This window comes from Equus asinus, chromosome 21, assembly GCF_041296235.1.
Source record: "Equus asinus isolate D_3611 breed Donkey chromosome 21, EquAss-T2T_v2, whole genome shotgun sequence".
NCBI lineage: Eukaryota > Metazoa > Chordata > Mammalia > Perissodactyla > Equidae > Equus > Equus asinus.
Window position 1 is genome coordinate 83,322,772 of NC_091810.1, and position 19,693 is coordinate 83,342,464.

A 19,693-nucleotide genomic window follows, 5' to 3' on the forward strand; every position below is an offset into this window, starting at 1 on the left:
GGGAAGCAATTACCCAGCCATGGACTACATTACCCAGCTCACCTTAGTATGTGGTAAGTTTCCATCAGTGGAATGTAAACAGAGGGGCCAAAAGCTTCTAAGAAGTAGGTACTGCTCCTTTCTCTCTCCTCTTCCACCCAATGAATGCAAACAAGACTGAGGCTCTAGAGGAAAGAGGAGCCAGAAAAATGGAAGGAGCATGGATCCCTGAATCACCATATGAAGGAAAGATGTCTACCACTAATTCTGGTATTTGGACAGTTACATAAATGAGAAATTAATGTCTATCGAGATAAGCCACTAATATCCTGTGTTTATTTTTTACAGCATGTACTATTACTCTAACTTATGTAGCTGCTAGAATTGTTGGGAACAGGTTAAAATAGCCACAAAGTTAATTTCAGAGAGACACTCTAATTACAGGGGGGGAAAAAAAAGAAAAGTAAATATTAACCTACCATTTGAGGATTTTCAAATAGCTATTAAATGAAAATAAGCAGGTTACATCTTCTGCCCTAAAACATTGTGTATATTCTATATATTACTTTTCATTCTAGAAAAGTGGGAGAAATCAGGACTAAAGTGCTTAAAAAAAAATTAGCCTACAGTTAATCATGCATGTTATTAGGTTAAAGCAAGAGTTAAAGATAATTAAACTCAGGGAGAATCAGATATTTGTTAAATAATTTTTATGTCAAATCTTTTCTCATAAAAATATTAACATATTTCTCAAACAGCAAAACAATTCTCTCTTCACTTGCTCATTTTTCTACTGAGGTTGGTAATCAGTAGATATATGCAAGTTACACATATCTTTGAGAAACAAAAAACAACAATTAAAATACTGTATAACTAAACACAAAAAAATGGGAGAAATGCACTTTATGTTTAGAACTTTCTTACTCTTGCTCTTAAATAACCTAAGAGTTTTAAGGTACTAAATTGCCTGTGAAATATCCTGGACCAGTTCCAAATGTGAGTTTAAGATATGCACAAGATGAGATGTGACCGTGGAGCTTAAACAATGAAGGCATTTAAAGGTAATCCAGCTGAATCTCTAAAAGAGATCAACAAAAATGACTGTATAAAAACATAATCATTGGTGGGGAAAACCATGGGCTATAAAAATTGAACATTTCTGAAGATCAAATTAAGATACTGTGATTCTAAGATACGTGCCTTGTTTGATAATACCTTGGCGGATGTAACTACTTCATTCATCCAATTAGTATTTGTGAAGTTCCATTCATTTCATCTGCCTCTTATGTACAACCTCCCCCATGATCAAAAAAAAAAAAAACAAAAACAAGGTTGTTTTGGGGGGCATAATCTGATACAAGTTCAAACTCTATCTTTTGCTTTATGTCTCCTTCATAAATTCTATTAAATTTGTTATATTAAGACAGTCACAAAAATTACCAAAGACAAAATTTGTACAAACATTTTTATATAATACAACATTACTAATATCAGCTGTAATAAGGGTGAGCTGCAGAATAAACAGTGGCAGTTTCTGGACAGAGTCTCTTCTCCAAAAGAAATGTGTTTATGCACTATGATTCTCTTAAGCGAGCAGCATATGTGATGGTGGTATAACAAGAATTATATGGCTACTATACAAGTCCAAATAAAGCCAGATTTTCTTCTCATCAGGAAGACTACAGTAAACTAGTAGATAATTCAGGATGAAGACGCTAATCTTTCCTTCGTAATGAGATAGAGCTAATCAAAGTAACAAACTCAAGAAAGAAAAGCACTATTTCTCACTTAAAATCATTTAAGCCTTCAAAAGGTATTCCATCATTTTAAATGATCCTGAGACGTTATCTTAACCCGCTCTTTTAAACATAATCAAAGATATCATTCAATGGAGACCTCTTGTGTCTGCCTTTACTTTACAAAGTTAGATTTCTCATCCCTGGATGGAGAGAAAGAAGGAGTGCTATTAGAAATAATTGTTCAAGAGAGGTTGGGACACAAAGCCAGAAAGAGAGGTAGCCCTGGGACCAGAACTGTTAGGAGGGAAGGAAGGAAGAGATGGTGGTAGAGGAAGTACCTGTTTTGGGCCAAGAATCAAGTATCATCCTGAAGTGGTCCCTTTACCCTCCCCACTATGGACTCATCCTGGATTATACAGTCAACTCCCCCAGTCCTTGATCCCTACCTTCTTGTATTTCCTCAACTTCCTCCTGATGGTGCTCACAGGATTGCAAATGGCCACCAGGACCACTACAATGACAACACTGGCACTAGTTGCCAAATGTTTCATGGGGTTTGGGGGGGTAGGGGACTGGAGGGGTGGATCTCTTATCCATGTAGAGATTACCAGCAGGGAACCTCCACAGAAGTGAATAGTGACAATGCTATCACCCAGAAAGAATCATTCATCCCTAACTCTCCTCTCACAATAGGCAGAGCCAGCAATGTCCATCTCATCAAGGGTCTTCTGAGAGGTCTGCTGCTGCTTAATAGACAGTGGGCTGCTTGTAGTGTACAACCAGTACGTACTTGGAATGTAGCCAACAGCAATCACAAAAGCGCCACTGCAGCTCAGCTTCGCAGTCTCAGTTTAAAGACACAGGCATTCTGGCAGCAATGCTTTTGCAAGAAGGATATTGGTCTTGTAGGCTCAGGTCTTCCTTTTCCAAACCATGGATGCCCATCAGGCTCACCCACCAGCACAATGATATCTGGTTGCACTGGTGGGCCTTCAAACACCATTTCTGTCACATTTGAGGTTGTATAGGTAATCAACATCCACAAAGGTATGCTTGTTAGTCTTCACCAGGCTCTGGCCATTCTTGTGGCCCCTCACGTACGCCTTTATCTGCAGGAACTAACAAGCCTAAAATGGAGCAGTTCACTTTAAGAGCCCAGCGCCTGGCACAACCAGCACTCTCACCCTCCACCCCAACTCCTAAAACATCAACTTATTCATGGGACACATGAAGTGTGATGTGGCTGGCTGTCACCATTAGTACGAACATTAGGCCCAGACTCCCCACCAGGGTCCGGACAGAGGTATGAAAATCGAACATGACAGAAAGATATTCATCGGGTTTAGAACAGGACCCAATGCCCGCTGGCTGCATGAGAGTCTACAATTGTGTTGCCCTCACAGCTTCTTCCTTTTTTTATATGTAAAATTCATTTTTGAAAAACATCAAAATGTACAGGTGCTTAAGTTATGATCATGTATACTGTAGTGACTATTACAGTATTAAAAAATTCAATTATTTGACAATCTACCTGCTGCCATGGAAAAGACCACCTATCTATGGTCCTTTACGCATGAGAGAAATAAACTATCTTGTTTAAACACCTGTTATTTTCAGTGTTCTATTTCCACCTTCAGGTAAAATTAACAAAAACGATTTTTATATCAAATTTAAATTATTTTATTATGATGTTAAAAACCAGAAAGAAAGTTTTAACATTTTATTATATGATTTTAAATCCTGTACCCAATATCTTGCATTGTAGTGGTCGCAGCTATAAACATATTTCCTGTATTACACTCATATATTGATTCTATTCAAATACTTACACGTGCTTACTTCTATAAGGTTTGACTCCTCATCTTCACTGCAGTATTCCCTTCCTTCAATATTTTCTGGTCATCTTCGTTTCATTAAACAAAGTTAAAGTTTCATTTCAGTCAATAGTGTATTTTGTTCTCCCCTCTAACATCTCATCAGCATTTCTTTTATAATCACTCATACTTCTTAGATATTCTTAAGCCATTTTAATACTTCTTGAAACTTTTAATCTTTTCAGTGAACATTCAGAAATTATAAACACTTTTATTCATTCTATTAATAGCTCAGAAATGCATACAATTCCTGTATAGCCACTATCCAAGTGTCAGTTCAAACACAAGCTAACAGGTGAGATTTTAATAAGCTTTCCTTGGTGTAGTCACAGACTAAAACTTGCCCAGCTAAATCTTACAGGAGAATACTTCTGCATATGATATCTTGAGATTTGGCATCAAACTCATTTGTAAGTTGGGGACTAGAAGAAATCAATGTCCTACAAAAGTTCATAGCTTTCTTTAACATTAGTACAAAGCTTCCTCCCTAAAAGAGAGAGAGAATGACTGATTACAGACTATCCAGTAAGACACCTATGTCCTTCCCAATAATACTTAAATGGACACAATCAGTTTTACCCTTGGAGTCATCTGTCCAAAGCAAATAGAAGATCAAGTTGTGTCATTAAGTATACTTCATTTATAGGCTGACTCCAATTCCTTATTCACATAAGTTATCATCAGTACCCTAAATCCAAAGGGAGGTTTTTTTAAGCATTAATCAACAGTTTTGTAATGATATATTAACAGATCATCTAAGTGGTATGTAAGATTTCCTTTCCCTTTTATGATTAGAAAGCTTATGAGGGCATGGGTCAGACAAGTTTAGTTCATATTGCACCTAACCCAATGCCTGAAACAATCAGATCTCAATGAATTTTTCTTGAATAAATAACCTGTAGTCCAACTTTTTCAGCTGACATCTAGAGGTACAAAATGAAAATGCCAATGGAGTATAGAAATGCATTTAAATGCTACTAAACTTGTAACTACTAAAGCAACAAATATCAGTTAGAGTAAATAAATAGCTTGAATGTTCTGAAATTCAGCATGTATTCGGTGTCATGCATCTAAAAGTCAAGATGTCCAAACCAAACTATTCCCATACCCATCCTTCAACACCTATACTCTTGCAAATTTTCTTTCAGTGAACACCAAGAAGTCAAACAACTAAAAATAACCTTAGATTCCTTCCTCTTTCTCAACTTTCAGAATCATTAATATTTGTAGAATCTGTCACTTCCTCTAAAAAAAGCTAATATGATCATTTTCTTTCTAAAGTCTCATCAATTTCACAAAAAGTCAAAACATTCAATGTTCAGAATCTAGCCTCTCTCTTAGCTCCACTTTTACTAGAGCATCTTATGCCCTCAATGGTTAGAGTATAGATTTCATATTTGCAAGTCCTGTTTCTACTATAAGAAATGCCCTCTGCTACTACCTAGCTAACTCCCATTCATGTTTCAAGTCTTGATTTCAAGTTTTATCTATCCAGGTAAGCCTTCCATGATACTGTCATCTAGATAGGCCTAAGTGAATTTTCAGTGTTTTCAAGTGACCATGTGTATCTCTCTTACTAAAGTATTCTCTAATATCTATTTCTCATGAGATTATATTCCATGAGGACAGAACTGTGATTTTATTTCTGTACTTGCAGGCACTATCTAACACAGCCTCTGAATATAAGAAGTGCGTAATAAGTGTCTGTTAAGCTAGTGGAATTGATTCTGTACAATTCTCATAGGGAGAAATGACTAAAAAGACAGAATGGGCATAAATAGTTGTAAGAATCAAGGGTTTGTTGACTGCTGGATAAACAAAAGAAACCAGGTTCTTTAATACAAATCTTATGAAAGCCTTCACATTTTAAAACTCTCCAAAAGGGGAAGGGATATAGTCATCTTTCAAACATAATGACTACAGAAGCCATTCTTTTAGGAAGCATTTCAGAAACACCTATCTACTTTTATTTCAAATAAGAAAATAAACAAGATAGACAAGAAGGTATGGAACATTCAGATTCAACAACACAATATTTTACTGTCATATTTGTTTCTTTTTGCTTCTTTTCAATTACAGCTGCAGCATCCCATACACACCGGTCGAGCCCCATTCTTTCTCCTATCCTCTTTCAGTAAGTAACTTGATGTTATATAATCTTATGTATGTGTTTATACGTTACCCATCATGGTGCCCAGAGCTCTAGTTCACTAATTTTAACTGTCATAAAGTATTTAAGTATTTGAATATACCACATTTTACTTATCAATTGTCTGTTTATAGACATTTAGGTTTTGTCTCTTTTTTCTTTCTGCTATTACTAACAAAGCAGCAATAAAAACTCCTGTACTTGCCTCACTTATAAGCATACACAAAAATTTCTCTACAGGTTAGATCTAGGAATTGAATTGCTTTTCTTCAAAGTATCCTCAGTTAAAAGAAAAGAAAAAGAAAAAAGTGTGGTTGCCACAGTGTAGGCACTCATTAAATATTTACTGAATGAATGAAAAACAGATAGGTCATTCAACTTTTCTTGGTACTGCCAAATTTTTCTCCAAAAGGGTTATACAGATTTGTACTAGTTGGTAGTCTACACCCTTAATGATTCTTAGAATCTTCCAGCCTTTTCTATGTTACTCAATATGATGAGCATGAAATAGTATTTTATTCTGTTCCACACAAAATTTTATTTAGTTTTCTTATACTTTACTGAAAGGGCTCTTGATTCCTATTACATGTTCTAATTGGTTATTACTGCTATACAGTAGGGTACTGGTTTTTTTAATGTTAATTTTCTCTCTGGGAATTTTCCTCAACACTCTTGTTACTTCTAATAGACTATAGTTTCTCTTGAAATTTCTACATAAACAATTGTATACTCTGTAAAAACACAATTTTGTATGCTCCTTTTCAATGATTACACTTGTATTTCTTATTTTACTGTATAATGTATTGAACAGTAGTCAATACTCTACTGATTGGTCCTGTGAATACATCTAACTATCTGTTAAAAATGATGTGATGTGAGCTACAGGTTTTTGGGAGATAACCTTTACAAAGCTAAGGAACTTCCTTCTTATTCCTAGTTCATCAAGAATTATCATTCATCATGAATATCAGCTATGACTTTTCTAAACATTCTATATTAATTCAGAGAAAGGTAAGGTTTTTTCCCCCATAACATGATTATTTGGTATATTAAAAGATTTTCTAATATTAAATCATCTTTGTATTCCTAAGAAAAAATCTCTAGGTCTTAAAAATGTATTGAGGAGGTGATGTGAGCAACATGGCAGAGTGAGCTGTTCCTTTTGTTTCTCCCCCTCTAAATTAAAACTAAACGGACATTCACTAACCAACCGAGGATACCCAAACAGCACCACAGGACAACTCTCCAGAAACTAATCGTGAAGTCAAAGAAATTTATAATTTAAGTGACAGAGAATTTAAAATATGATAGAGGTCATAACAAAACTCAGTGAGTTACAAGAAAACTCAGAAAGACAGTTCAATGAGCTCACAAATTAAAATTAATGAGCAGAAAGAACATTTCAACAGACTGAAGCTCTTAAAAAAAATTTACAGTTATTCTGGATGTGAAGAACACAATGTATGCAACAAAAAAAATAATCTAGAAACCATAACAAATAGAGCTGACATTATGGAGGACAGAATTAGTGAATTCGAGGACAAGAAGCTAGAGATGCTTTAGGTGGAGAGGAGGGAGAACTAAGATTTTTTTTTAAATGAGGAAATTCCTCAAGAAATATCCAACTCAATTAGGAAAAACAATATAAGGATTATACATATTCAAGAGGGAGAACAGAAAGAGAGAGGAGCAGAGAGTTCGCCCAAAGAAGTAATAGCTGAGAGCTTCCCAAACCTGGGGAAGGAACTAGACTTAAAGTACATGAAGCCAAAAGAACTCCTAATTTATCAATGCAAAAAAATGTTTTCCAAGGGATATACTAGTAAAACTGACAAAAGTCAAAGAAAAAATATCAAGAGCAGCAAGGCAGAAGATAACAACTGACAGAGGAACCCCTATCAGGTTTTCAGCGGATTTCTCAGCAGAAACCTTACAGGCTAGGAGAGAATGGAATGATATATTCAAAATACTGAAAGACAAAAACGTTCAGGCAAAAATACTCTATCCAGTGAAACTATCCTTCAGATACAATGGAGAAATAAAAGCTTTCCCAGATGAACAAAAGCAGAGGGAGTTCATCGCCACTAGACTTGCCTTACAAGAAATGATGAAGGAAGCCCAGATACCTGAAATAAAGAGGAAAAGGTTTACAAAGCTTTGAGCAAGGAGATAAACAGACAGACAAAATCAGAAAATTGCAGCTCTCTATTAGAACAAACTGGCAAATAGTTCATTATAACATAAAAGATAAAGGAAAGGAAAGCATCAAAAGTAGCTATAAAGTGGCCCAGTGGTTAAGTTCACATGCTCCGCCTTGGTGGTCCAGGGTTTCGCCGGCTCGGATCCTGGGTGTGGACCTAGCACCACTCATCAAGCCATGCTGAGGCAGCGTCCCACATGCCACAACTAGAAGGACCCACAACTAAAAATACACAGTTATGTACCCTGGGGCTTTGGGGAGGAGGAAAAATAAAAGCTTTAAAAAAAAAAAGTAGCTATAAACACTTCTATTTAGTCACAACCTCATAACAAAGAAGAATTTCTAATGCCAAAACCTCAGTAACTCAGAAGTACTGGAATGGAACCGACCTAGACTAATGGAGATGATAGGCTATCAGGAAATGGACTCTCATATGAGATCTTTTATACAAACCTCACAGCAACCAGTAAAAAAAGTCAGAGCAGAACCACAAATCATAGATAAAGAGAAAACCATCACAGAAAACCACCAAACTGAAATGGCAGTCAGAAATACAAAGGAAGAAAAACAATGGAAATATAGAACAACTGAGAAACAAGAGATAAAACGGAAGTATTAAGGCTTCATAGATCAACAATCACTCTAAATGTAAATGGATTGAATTCTCCAATCAAAAGACACAGAGTGGCTGGATGGATTAAAAAACAAGACCCTACTTCAGCTTTAAAGACAAACGTAGGCTCGGAGTGAAAGGATGGAAGATGATACTCCAAGCAAATGGCAAGTAAAAGAAAGTAGGTGTTGCCATACTTATATCAGACATAGCAGACTTCAAGATAAAAAAGACAATGAGAGAAAAAGAAAGGCAGTATATAATGGTAAAAGGGACATTCTATCAAGATGAAATAACACTTATGAATATATATATATGCATCTAACACAGGAGTACCAAAGTAAATAAAGCATGTACTAAAAGACCCAAAGGGAAAAATTAACCTCAACACAGTAACAGTAGGGGACCTCAACACCCCACTTGCATCAATGGATAGATCATCCAGACAGAAACTCAACAAGGAACTAGCAGATTTAAATGAAACACTAGACCAGAAGGACCTAATAGCTATATATAGAACATTCTATCCAAAAACTACAGAACACACATTCTTTTCAAGTGCACACATAACAGTCTCAAAGATAGATCATATTTTGGGAAAAAAGACAATCCTCAATAACTTTAAGAAGACTGAATTCATATCCAGAATCTTTTCCAACCACAATGTCATGAAGCTAGAAATAAACAAGAAAAAAGCTGGGAAAGTCAAAAATATGTGGAGACTAAACAACATGCTACTAAACAAACATTGGATCCATAAGGAAATCAAAGGAGAAATAAAAAAATAACCAGAGACAAATGAAAATGAAAATACAACATACAACATTATGGGATGCAGCAAAGCTGTTCTAAGAGGAAAATTTATAGCAGTACAGGCCTGCTTCAGCAAACAACAAAAAAAGCCCAAATAAGAAATCTTAAACTACACCTAACAGAACTAGCAAAAGAAGAATAAACAAAGCCCAAAGTCAGCAGAAGGAAGGAAATAATAAAAATTAGAGTAGAAATAAATGAAAAAGAGGCTAATAAAACAATAGAAAGGATAACTGAAACTAAGAGCTGGTCTTTGAGAAGATAAAGAAAATTGACAAACCCTTAGCCAGACTCACTAAGAAAAAAAAGAGAGAAGACTCAAATAAAATTAGGAATGAAGGAGAAGAAATTATAAGGGATACCACAGAAATACAAAGGATTATAAGAGAATACTATGAAAGACTATATGCTAACAAACTGGATAACCTAGAATAAATGGATAAATTATTACACTTATACAACCTGCCAAAATGGAATCAAGAAGAAATAGAGAATTGAATAGATCAATCACAAGGAAACAGGAATCAAAAATCCTCCCAAAAAACAAAAGTCCAGGACCAGACAGCTTCCCTGGAGAATTCTACCAAACATTCAAAGGAGATTTAATACCTAGCCTTCTCAAACTATTCCAAAAAAATTGAAGACAGAATGCTTTCTAACTCATTCTATGAGGCCAACATTATCCTGACACTCAAACCAGAAAAAGACAACACAAAAAAGGAAAATTACAGGCCCATACTGCTGATGACATGGTTGCAAAATTTATCAACAAAATACTGGCAAACCAAATACAGCAATACATTAAGAGGATCACACACCACAATCAAGTGGGATTTATACCAGAGACTCAGGGATGCTTCAACATCCACAAATCAATCAATTTGATACACCACATTAACAAAATGAGGAATAAAATCACATGATCATCTTAAGAGATGAAGAGAAAGCATCTGACAAGATCCAACATCCATTTATGACAAAAATTCTCAATAAAACGGTTACAGAAGGAAAGCACCTCAGTGTAATAAAGACTATATATGACAGATCCACAGCCAACATCATACTTAACGATGAAAAACTAAAAGCCATCCCTGTGAGAATAGGAACAAGACAAGTGTGCCCACTCTCACCACTGCTACTAAACACAGTACTGGAGGTTTTGGCTAGAGCAATTAGGCAAGAAAAATAAAGAAAAGGTATCCAAATTGGAAAGGAAGCAGTGAAACTCTCACTGTTTGCAGACAACATGATTCTATACATAGAAAACCCTAAAGATTCCACCAGAAAACTATTAGAAATAATCAACAACTGCAGCAAAGTAGCAGGGAACAAAATCAACTCAGAAAAATCATTGCATTTCTATACACTCATAATGAACTAGTAGAAATAGAAGTCAAGAATATAATCCCATTTACAATCGCAACAAAAAGAATAAAGTATCTAGGAATAAATTGAGAGACCAGAAATAAAAACCACACATCTATGGACAGCTAATCTTTGACAAAGGAGCCAAGAACATACAATGGAGAAAGGAAAGTCTCTTCAATAAACGGTGCTGGGAAAACTGGACAGCCACATGCAAAAGAATGAAAGTACATCATTATCTTACACCATACACAAAATTAACTAAAAATGGATTAAAGACAAACGTAAGACCTGAAACCATAAAACTCCTAGAAGAAAGTGTAAGCAGTATACTCTTTGACATTAGTCTTAGCAGCATCTTTTTGAATACCATGTCTATTCGGGCAAGGGAAACAAAAGAAAAATTAAACAAAAACGGGACTACATCAGACTAAAAAGCTTCTGCAAGGCAAAGGAAACCATCAACAAAATGAAAAGATAACCCCCCAACTGGAAGAAAATATTTGCATATCATGTGTCTGACAAGGGGTTAATTTCCAAAACAGATAGAGATTGCATACAATTCAACAATAAAATAGCAAACAACCCAATCAAAAATGGGCAGAGGATATCAACAGACGTTTTTACAAAGATAGACAGATGGCCAACAGACACAGGAAAAGATGTTCAACATCACTAATTATTAGGGAAATGCAAACCAAAACTACAATGAGATATCCCCTTATACCTGTCAGAATGGCTATAATTACCAAGACAAAAAAATAACAAACGTTGGAGAGGTTGTGGAGAAAAGGAAACCCTCATACACTCCTCACAGGAATGCAAACTGGCGCAGCTATGGAAAACAGTATGGAGATTTCTCAAAAAACTAAAAACAGAAATACCATACGAACCAGCTATCCCACTACTGGGTATTTATCCAAAGAACTTGAAATCAACAATTCAAAGAGATTTATGCACCCCTATGTTCACTGCAGCAATATTCACAATTGTCAAGCCAGTGAAGCAACCCAAGCGCCAATCAACAGATGAATGGATAAAGATGTGGTTGAGGCCAGCAGGGCGGCATAGTGGTTAAGTCTGCACTCCGCTTCAGTGGCCTGGGGTTCATGGGTTCGGATTCTGGGTGCAGACCCAGCACCACTCATCAAGCTACACTGTGGCAGCATCCCACATAAAATAGAGGAAGATTAGCGGAGATTCTAGCTCAGTGACAATTTTCCTCAAGCAAAAAGAGGTAGATTGGCAACAGATGTTAGCTCAGGGCCAGTCTTCCTCATAAAGGAAAAGAAGAAGATGTGTATATACAACAGAATACTACTCAGCCATAAAAAAGGACAAAATCATCCCATTTGCAACAACATGCATAGACCCTGAGGGTAAGATGTTAAGCAAAATAAGCCAGAAAGTGAAAGACAAACACCATACAATTTCACTCGTATGTGGAAGATAAGCAAACACATGGATAAAGAGAAGAGATTAGTGGTTACCAGAGGGAAAGGGTGTGGGGGGTGGGCAAAAGTGGTAAAGGGGCACAAATGTATGTTGACGGATAAAAATTAAACTACTGGTGGTGACCACGATGCAGTCTATACAGAAACTGATATATAATAATGTACACCTGAAAATACACAATGTTATAAGCCAATACAACCTCAATAAAATAACTGAGAAAAAAAAAAGTATTGAACTCAAACTGCTAATATTTTTAGTTGACTTTTTCTACCACTTTTTAAATTTCCATTTCTACTTTTAATATAGGTGTGCCTTATTTTATTGAGCTTCATAGATACTCTGTTTTTTACAAGACCCTCCACCAGCGAAAAGAATACAACTTGCTGAAAGCTCAGATGATAGTTAGCAATTTTTAACTATAAGGTATTTTTTAATTAAGGTATACACTTTCTTTAGACATAATGCTATTGCACACTTAATAGATAACAGTATACAGTAAACATAAGTTTTATATGTACTGGGAAACCAAAAAATTCGTGTGACTCCTTTTATTGTAATATTTGCTTTATTGTGGTAGTCTGGAACTGAATCTACAGTATTTCTGAGGTATGCCTGTATTCCTTTCCTCTAATTATTTTAGGCTTGCTGTTTTCCTTTTCCTAGTTTCTACTACTTTTTGCTAATATTAATACATTAACACTGTATATTTATCCAAGTAGTGCTTTAGCTAGCCCCAATATTTTCACTAACATTACTTTCACTAACATTCACATTTCAACTTTGTATATTTCCTCTTCATCACATGAATTATTTAAAAGTGCTTTTTCACTCTTTTGAGTATAATGTAATTTAGACAGGGAATTTATTTTGTGTACCTCAACACTGTAGTCAGATGACAAAGTCAGGCATTCCTTGATGACATATTTCAAGATTATTATTATTTTTTTTTTTTTGGTGAGGAAGATTGGCCCCAAGCAAATATCTACGCCAATCTTCCTCTATTTTGTATGTTGATGACACCACAGCACAGCTTGATGAACAGGTGTAGGTCCATGCCCGGGATCTGAAACTGTGAAACCCGGGCCACGAAAGTGGAGCATGCAAAGTTAACCACTATGCCACCAGTCTGGCCCCTCAAGATCTTCTTTTAAACCTCAGTATTCTGCAGTTGTACCAAACTACTAATAGCTATGTAATTATTTTCACTTATCTTGCTCACTTCTGAGAACAAACTCTGGATATGAGTTAATGTGTCTGGAAATTTCTCCAAAATTATCTATTTAAAAACTCTCTGTCTTCTATTCCTTGCGATTTCTTCCCCTAGCATATTCTGGAACCCTTCAATCCATACAAAAATCACTCAACGGCTCTTTCATATTCACTTATTTCTCTAGGCTACATTCTAAATGAATGCCTAATGAATGCCAATTCCTAAATTCTCCCTTTGATGGCATGTAATGCAGCTATTTCTTCCCTCAGTAAAACTAATTTACTAAGTTTGCCCCTTTCTGTATTAGACAGAATTTCTTCTTTCATTTCTCTAACATGTTAAATATGCTTATTTATTTCTTTTACTATTCATCCCTCACAATCTAATGTTTTTCCGATTACTTCTGTTCATCCTGGTCATTCCACTGTAGAACTAGATCATACAATGTGAGCTTAGAACTTACTGTTCTAAAATAACATTGGTGATTTCTACAGACCCAGTCACCAACCAAGTAAGCAGAAATTCCAATTCAGGTCCTGGTTATAAGAACTATATCTGTATTCTCCCTTCCCTGAGCCCTTGATTTCCCATAATTGAGGTTTCAGTATAAGTTATTATTCAAACTAGGACCCTCTTGAGTATTAAAGGAATGTCTGTTTATAACTACATGGATGATAAGCATAAAGTAGGAGTATCAAGGGTAACCTGAGATATATGATCACCCTAACATAAGCCTTAGCCTATGCAGCAGTTATCAGTGGCTTTCTTCAGTCTCCTTTACAAGTATGGAGACTCAGGTTAGGCTCTGGCTTCATGTAATAAGCCTGACTCTATTTCTCTTTTCTTCATGAAACACTCAGTCCTTTTAACACACAAAAGCCAAACTCTTAGCTACAAGTATCTGCTTCTCCATCCTAAGCTGAATCCCGTTCATCACTTCATAGTTTTTCTTCTATGTAAACCACAGCAACATTTAGTTTCTAAACTCAGTAATTTCTGTGTTCTCTTTTTAATATTTTATCTATCATTATTTTATGTTTGAAGTTAGGAAATAACAGTGAAATGAGTGTGCCACTTTCAACAGAAGACCCTTACCAAATTTTTAAACATGCATTCCCTTTGCTCAACAACCACTTTCAGGAACTTATGTTACAAAAATACTTCCATGTGTACATTTCAGAAGGATATATAAGGATATTGAAAGTAGTACTATTTTTAATAGAATAAAACTATTCTTAAATGGTTATCTTAAATATACTTATTTCTTTTTTTAAGAATAAAGCAGACCAGGTAAAAATTGGTTAAATAAATAAATCATGGCACAGCCATGTTAGGGAATAGTATACAAATATTAAAAACTATACGGCAAATTCACAGAAAAGTGCCCACAACAGAATTTTGAGTGAAAAAAAATTACACAACTTTGTAGATTAATTTGAATATAAATAGGAAGGAAAAATAAAATATGAATAATAAAAAATCACACCAAAGTAAAAAATGTTTGGGGCAGATTTCAAAAGAGCAATAGTGAGAAAAAGTTGAAAAGGTGGTTAAAACCAAATTATGGAAAGCACTAGGGTCCTGACTCCTAATCTTTACCTTTCATAAAATGTGGATGCAAAAGAACTTAAGCAGAAAGTAATAGTATAAAGCAGTGTCATGGAAGAGTAGTGTAGATTAAAAATACAGAACACAGCAGATGAAAAAAAAACTTATCCTAGTCATTATTTTGTTTCAAATATAGATGACTAGGTTTTGTTCATATTAAAAATTGAATATTAAAGATTTTGTTCATATTAAATAAAAGCTAGTATTGACATTTAATAAAATATGCATTAAAATTATCTTTACATACAGAAATATCTTACAAAATACAGTTTTACATGAAAAAATGAATGCAAAATACTGAAATGAAATTTCAAAATTTTTACATAAACTTCCTTCATTTTTCTGCTTGTATTTCCACTTTAAGGTGGGAAGCAATAAAGTAGATCTCAAAAGTCAACTTCTGTACCTTGTTAACAACTTTTCTATTAAAATGTAATAAAGAAACTGTCAAGGGGCCAGCCCCGTGACATACTGGTTAAGTTTGGTGCACTCTGCTTTGGCAGCCTGGGTTTATAGTTTTGGATCCCAGGCACGGACCTATACCACTTGTCAGCCATGCTGAGGCAGCGACCCACATACAAAGTGGAGGAAGACTGGCACAAATGTTAGCTCAGGACCAATCTTCTTCAGGGGGAAAAAACAAGAAACTGTCAAGCTTAATGCTAAAGGCCACTTAATTTTAAATTACACTTTTGCAATTTATAGGTTGTCCATTACTTTGGATAACTGGGAATTCAATATTTCTTTTACCAGTTAGCGTCATCTCACTACTCCACCTCCCTCCCTTCCCACGCAAATTACAAGACCCTTCAATATATCTTGTAACATACATAAAAAGCATTAACGTTACACTCCCTTAAGGAATTCAAAAGGAAATACAAATGAAAAATAGCAAGTATACTAATGAAAAGTTGCCTGATTTTAGTCCTAAAAATAAATCTATTTCATAAATTACCTAAATTTCAAGCTTAAATCGAAAATGAAGTATCAAAAATGAGCAAAGGAATATCAAATAAAAAAATTTAACATATTATCATTAGTGAGCAAAGAAATGAACATTAAAATAATGAATTTTCACCTATGTTATCAAATAATTCTTAAATATAAAACAACTAATTGTTAGCTACATTTCTGGTGGAAGATAAACTAGCCTAATTTTTTGAAGAATAAAATGGTATTTATATATCACACAGTTAAGAAATTCCCTTAAACTAAATAATTTCACCTCTAGTATTCTTAAATGAAAAAAGATGTATCAATGTAAACATAAATAATGAATAAACTTTATACTAATGAAAAACCATAAAGACGTACTAAAAGAACGGTAAAATAATTATGATTTACCCTTACAATGAATTAGTAAGAAGCCAATAAAAATGTGCTATTGCAGAATATTTAATGATATTTGTTGAGTCAATGAGAAAAGAGAAAAGAGAGTAAGGTTATAAAAGATTGTATACACACACAAAATAACCATGAAATATTAATTGTGGTTATTCTTAATCCACTACTTGAAATGCTTTTTTATACCCTCTCTCCTCTCAAATATTCTTCAGTACATATATGGTACTTATAAAGTCAGATTCTAAAAAAAAAATTAATAAGGCAATAAAAATTCTATGCAGCTCCTATTACATGCAAGTCATTTTACTCAGCCACAATGTAACCTGAAGTGTACCTTACTATTAAACAAAATGCCTTTCCTGACACTCTTTACAAAACAATCAAAGAAAAACCTGTAAATTTCTTGATTACATAACCAACAAGAGTACATAAAATGTGAATGTATACGCTAACAGGTTCCAGATAGATTATTGACTGTATTGTTTTATAAATAAAATTAAAACACTGAAAATTTACCTGCATTGCACTTTTCCCCAGTTTCACCACTTCAAATAATGTGACAGGCTCCCCTTCCCCATTCTGCTGAGGGTGCCCATTAGCTCTTCCACGGCCTGTCCCTCTAACTCCAGCTTCAATTCTACTCTTCTCTCCTGGAGATTTTCGAGGTTTCTTATTTGTAGACTGAATAAAAAGATGAGGAAAAATTTAATTAAATGCAGGCATATTATGCTTTATGCAGAATGATCTCAAATTATGTTTGATCCTGTGAAAGGCAGCTAGCACTACTACAGATAAGAGACATAATCCCTGACCAAAGGAAGTTTTACAACTTGCTTTCAGTGGTTAAAAAAAAAGCGCAAACAGCAAAGCAGAAGTTAATTTACATGAGGCATGAAAACAAAGTAAAAAAAAAACTTCAGAATTTTGTAAAACAATAATGCCAATACTGAACACTTTAACCACGCTCCCTCTTGACATTTCCTTCCTCATACTTTCCTCAATACTCTCCTACTTCCTCAGAAATCTTACTTGGAAATGCTATATATTTAATTTCTCCCTCTACTAAAGTGCTCAAGTATTTCTCATCCAGTCATGCAACAAATATACACTGGACATATTTGGAACCATCCTAGGTACTACAAATACAGCAATAAACAAAACAAACACTCCTACCTTGATGGAGTTTAGTCTTCAATTAACATCTCACCCCATGTCCCCAATTTTTTAAAAAAGTGAACAGTGGCTACCATCTTATCTATGCTTCACCTTTAGAGTGAAAGGTAACTTGATAGAACTGCTTGTAGTTGCTGTTATTATTCCCATAAATTTCATTCATATATAAACTCATCATAGTTGCTGCTTCACCAAACTCAGCAATGCAATTAATGTTGCTGAATGTAATAACATTTCTTGAAACTCTCTCAACAGGCCATGTGATTTCTTCCTTTCCTTTCAGGTATCTTTTCCCTCCCTGTATTCCTTACCTGCTAGCATTACCTTAGTTCTCTCCTGAGCATCTTTCCTTCTTAATCTTTATATTCTCTTTGAGAGACTTAATTCACTCTCATAATAGCCTGTTTCAATCATCAATTTATTGCCCCTCATCTCCAAATCCACCCTTAGTTGACTTTGTCATGCTGGAGCTGGACCCTGTAAACATTTCTCTTTTGTCATCTGCTGCAGTGTTAGGTTATGTAAACAGAGGGCACCAAAGGAACACTACAAAGCACAGCATGGAGAGGCTTGTCTCCCTGCTTTACGGTATCTGCTCCCTTCATTTTCTATTTCTGTGTTCTTCATAGTACTCTTTCACTCCTTTTAGTAGTTTGGAGCCTTACAACTATTTTTGTGTGTGGATTAATACACAGTTTACTGCTTATTCTTAAATAAATTATTTTTATAACAGTTTTAGATTTACAAAAAAATTGTGAAGACAGTACAGAGAATTCCCACATGCATCACATCTAGTTACTCCTATTATTATCTTACCATTTGTATGGGACATTGTTACAATTAATCAACCAAAATTGATATATTAACAAAGTTCATACTTAATTCAGATTTTCTTAGTTTTTGCCTAATGATCTTTTTCTCTTCCAGGACTCCATCGAGATTACCTTATTACATTTACATCACGTTTCCCTAAGCTCCTCTTGGCTGTGACAGTTTTTCAGGTTTCCCTGGTTTATGGTGACTTTGATAGTTTTGAGGAATAGTTGTCAGGTATTTTGTACAACATTCCTCAACTGGGGTCTGTCTGATGGTTTTCTCAAGAGTAGACTGGGATTACAGCTTTCAGAAGGACGATATGATAGATAAAGTGTCATTTTTATCATCTCATATCAAGGGTATGTGTTATCACGTTAACATGATTAATCACTGTTAATATTGACCTTAATCAGCTGGCTGAGGTAGTGTTTGCCAGATTTCTCCACTGTAAAGTTACTTTTCCTCCCCTTTCCAAGCGGTATCCTCTGGAAGAAAGTGACTACGTGCATCCCATGTTCAAGGGGTGGGGAGTTATGCTCCACCTCTTTGAAGGGTGAGCATTTACACATAGTAATGGGAATTCTTCAGTATGGGAGATTTGTCTATTCTTACCTACTCATTCATTTATACTAATGTGGGCTTATCGACATTTATCTTACACTTTCAATTGTAATTCAACATTATTGTATTTTGTTGTTCAACTTATTTCACCTTTGGCCACTGGGAGATCTTTCAGCAGGCTCCTGTGTCCATTTGACATATTCCCATCAGAGAGAGAAGGAGAGAGTGCATGTTATGTTTAGCACTTGGTTACTTTCTGGCAGCATAACATTTAATCTAGACTCATCTTGCATATTCCCTTCTCCAATTTTAGAATCAGCCAATACTCCAAGGAGCCTCGGTTCCTTTTACTGGAGAATGATATTAGAGATAAAGATCTGGGCACGAGGTCTTGCTCCTCGATACTGAGTGTCCTTGCTTCTAGGCCCTGAAGCAGACAAAGAAATATATGTTCCGTATGTATACATCTAACGATAAATATTTCTGTATGTAATGATCTGTTATCTATATTAAGATCAACATAAATTCATACTGGTATCTCCAACTTTAATCCATTCCCACATGGACAACTCTTCCCTTTCCTTATCAATAAACTCCCATTCCAACAGTGAGAAACTTGGCTCCCACTAGTATACACGCATGGCAGTATTAGAATTGTTAAACCATACCCCATAGAAAACAACTTTATGAACTAGATTAGAGTGCTTATATATACTATGTACTGTTTTGTTGACTTTGGTCTTACAGTTACTTAAGTGACCAACTCCTCCTCCACTCCCTTCAGTGACACTGTT

The 19,693-nt window shown here is 35.1% G+C and overlaps 1 protein-coding gene across 5 annotated transcripts in view; it reads right to left on the reverse strand.

The window, feature by feature from the left end:
* Nucleotides 1–19,693, reverse strand: part of STAG1 (STAG1 cohesin complex component) — a 369,927-nt gene that overhangs the window by 226,624 nt on the left and 123,610 nt on the right. For 2 of the 5 annotated variants that reach the window (XM_070493352.1, XM_070493353.1), the window contains 2 exons: nt 16,866–17,030; nt 3,548–3,621 (listed from right to left, as the gene is read on the reverse strand). The exons of 1 other annotated variant lie outside the window; for it this stretch is intronic. Coding sequence is in view for 2 of the 4 variants with exons in the window: in XM_044754937.2 (XP_044610872.1) it covers nt 16,866–17,030 (165 nt within the window). In the remaining 2 variants the exon portion in view is untranslated. The remainder of the gene's footprint in view (nt 1–3,547; nt 3,622–16,865; nt 17,031–19,693) is intronic. 2 more of the 5 variants (XM_044754937.2, XM_070493351.1) reach the window with 1 other exon arrangement.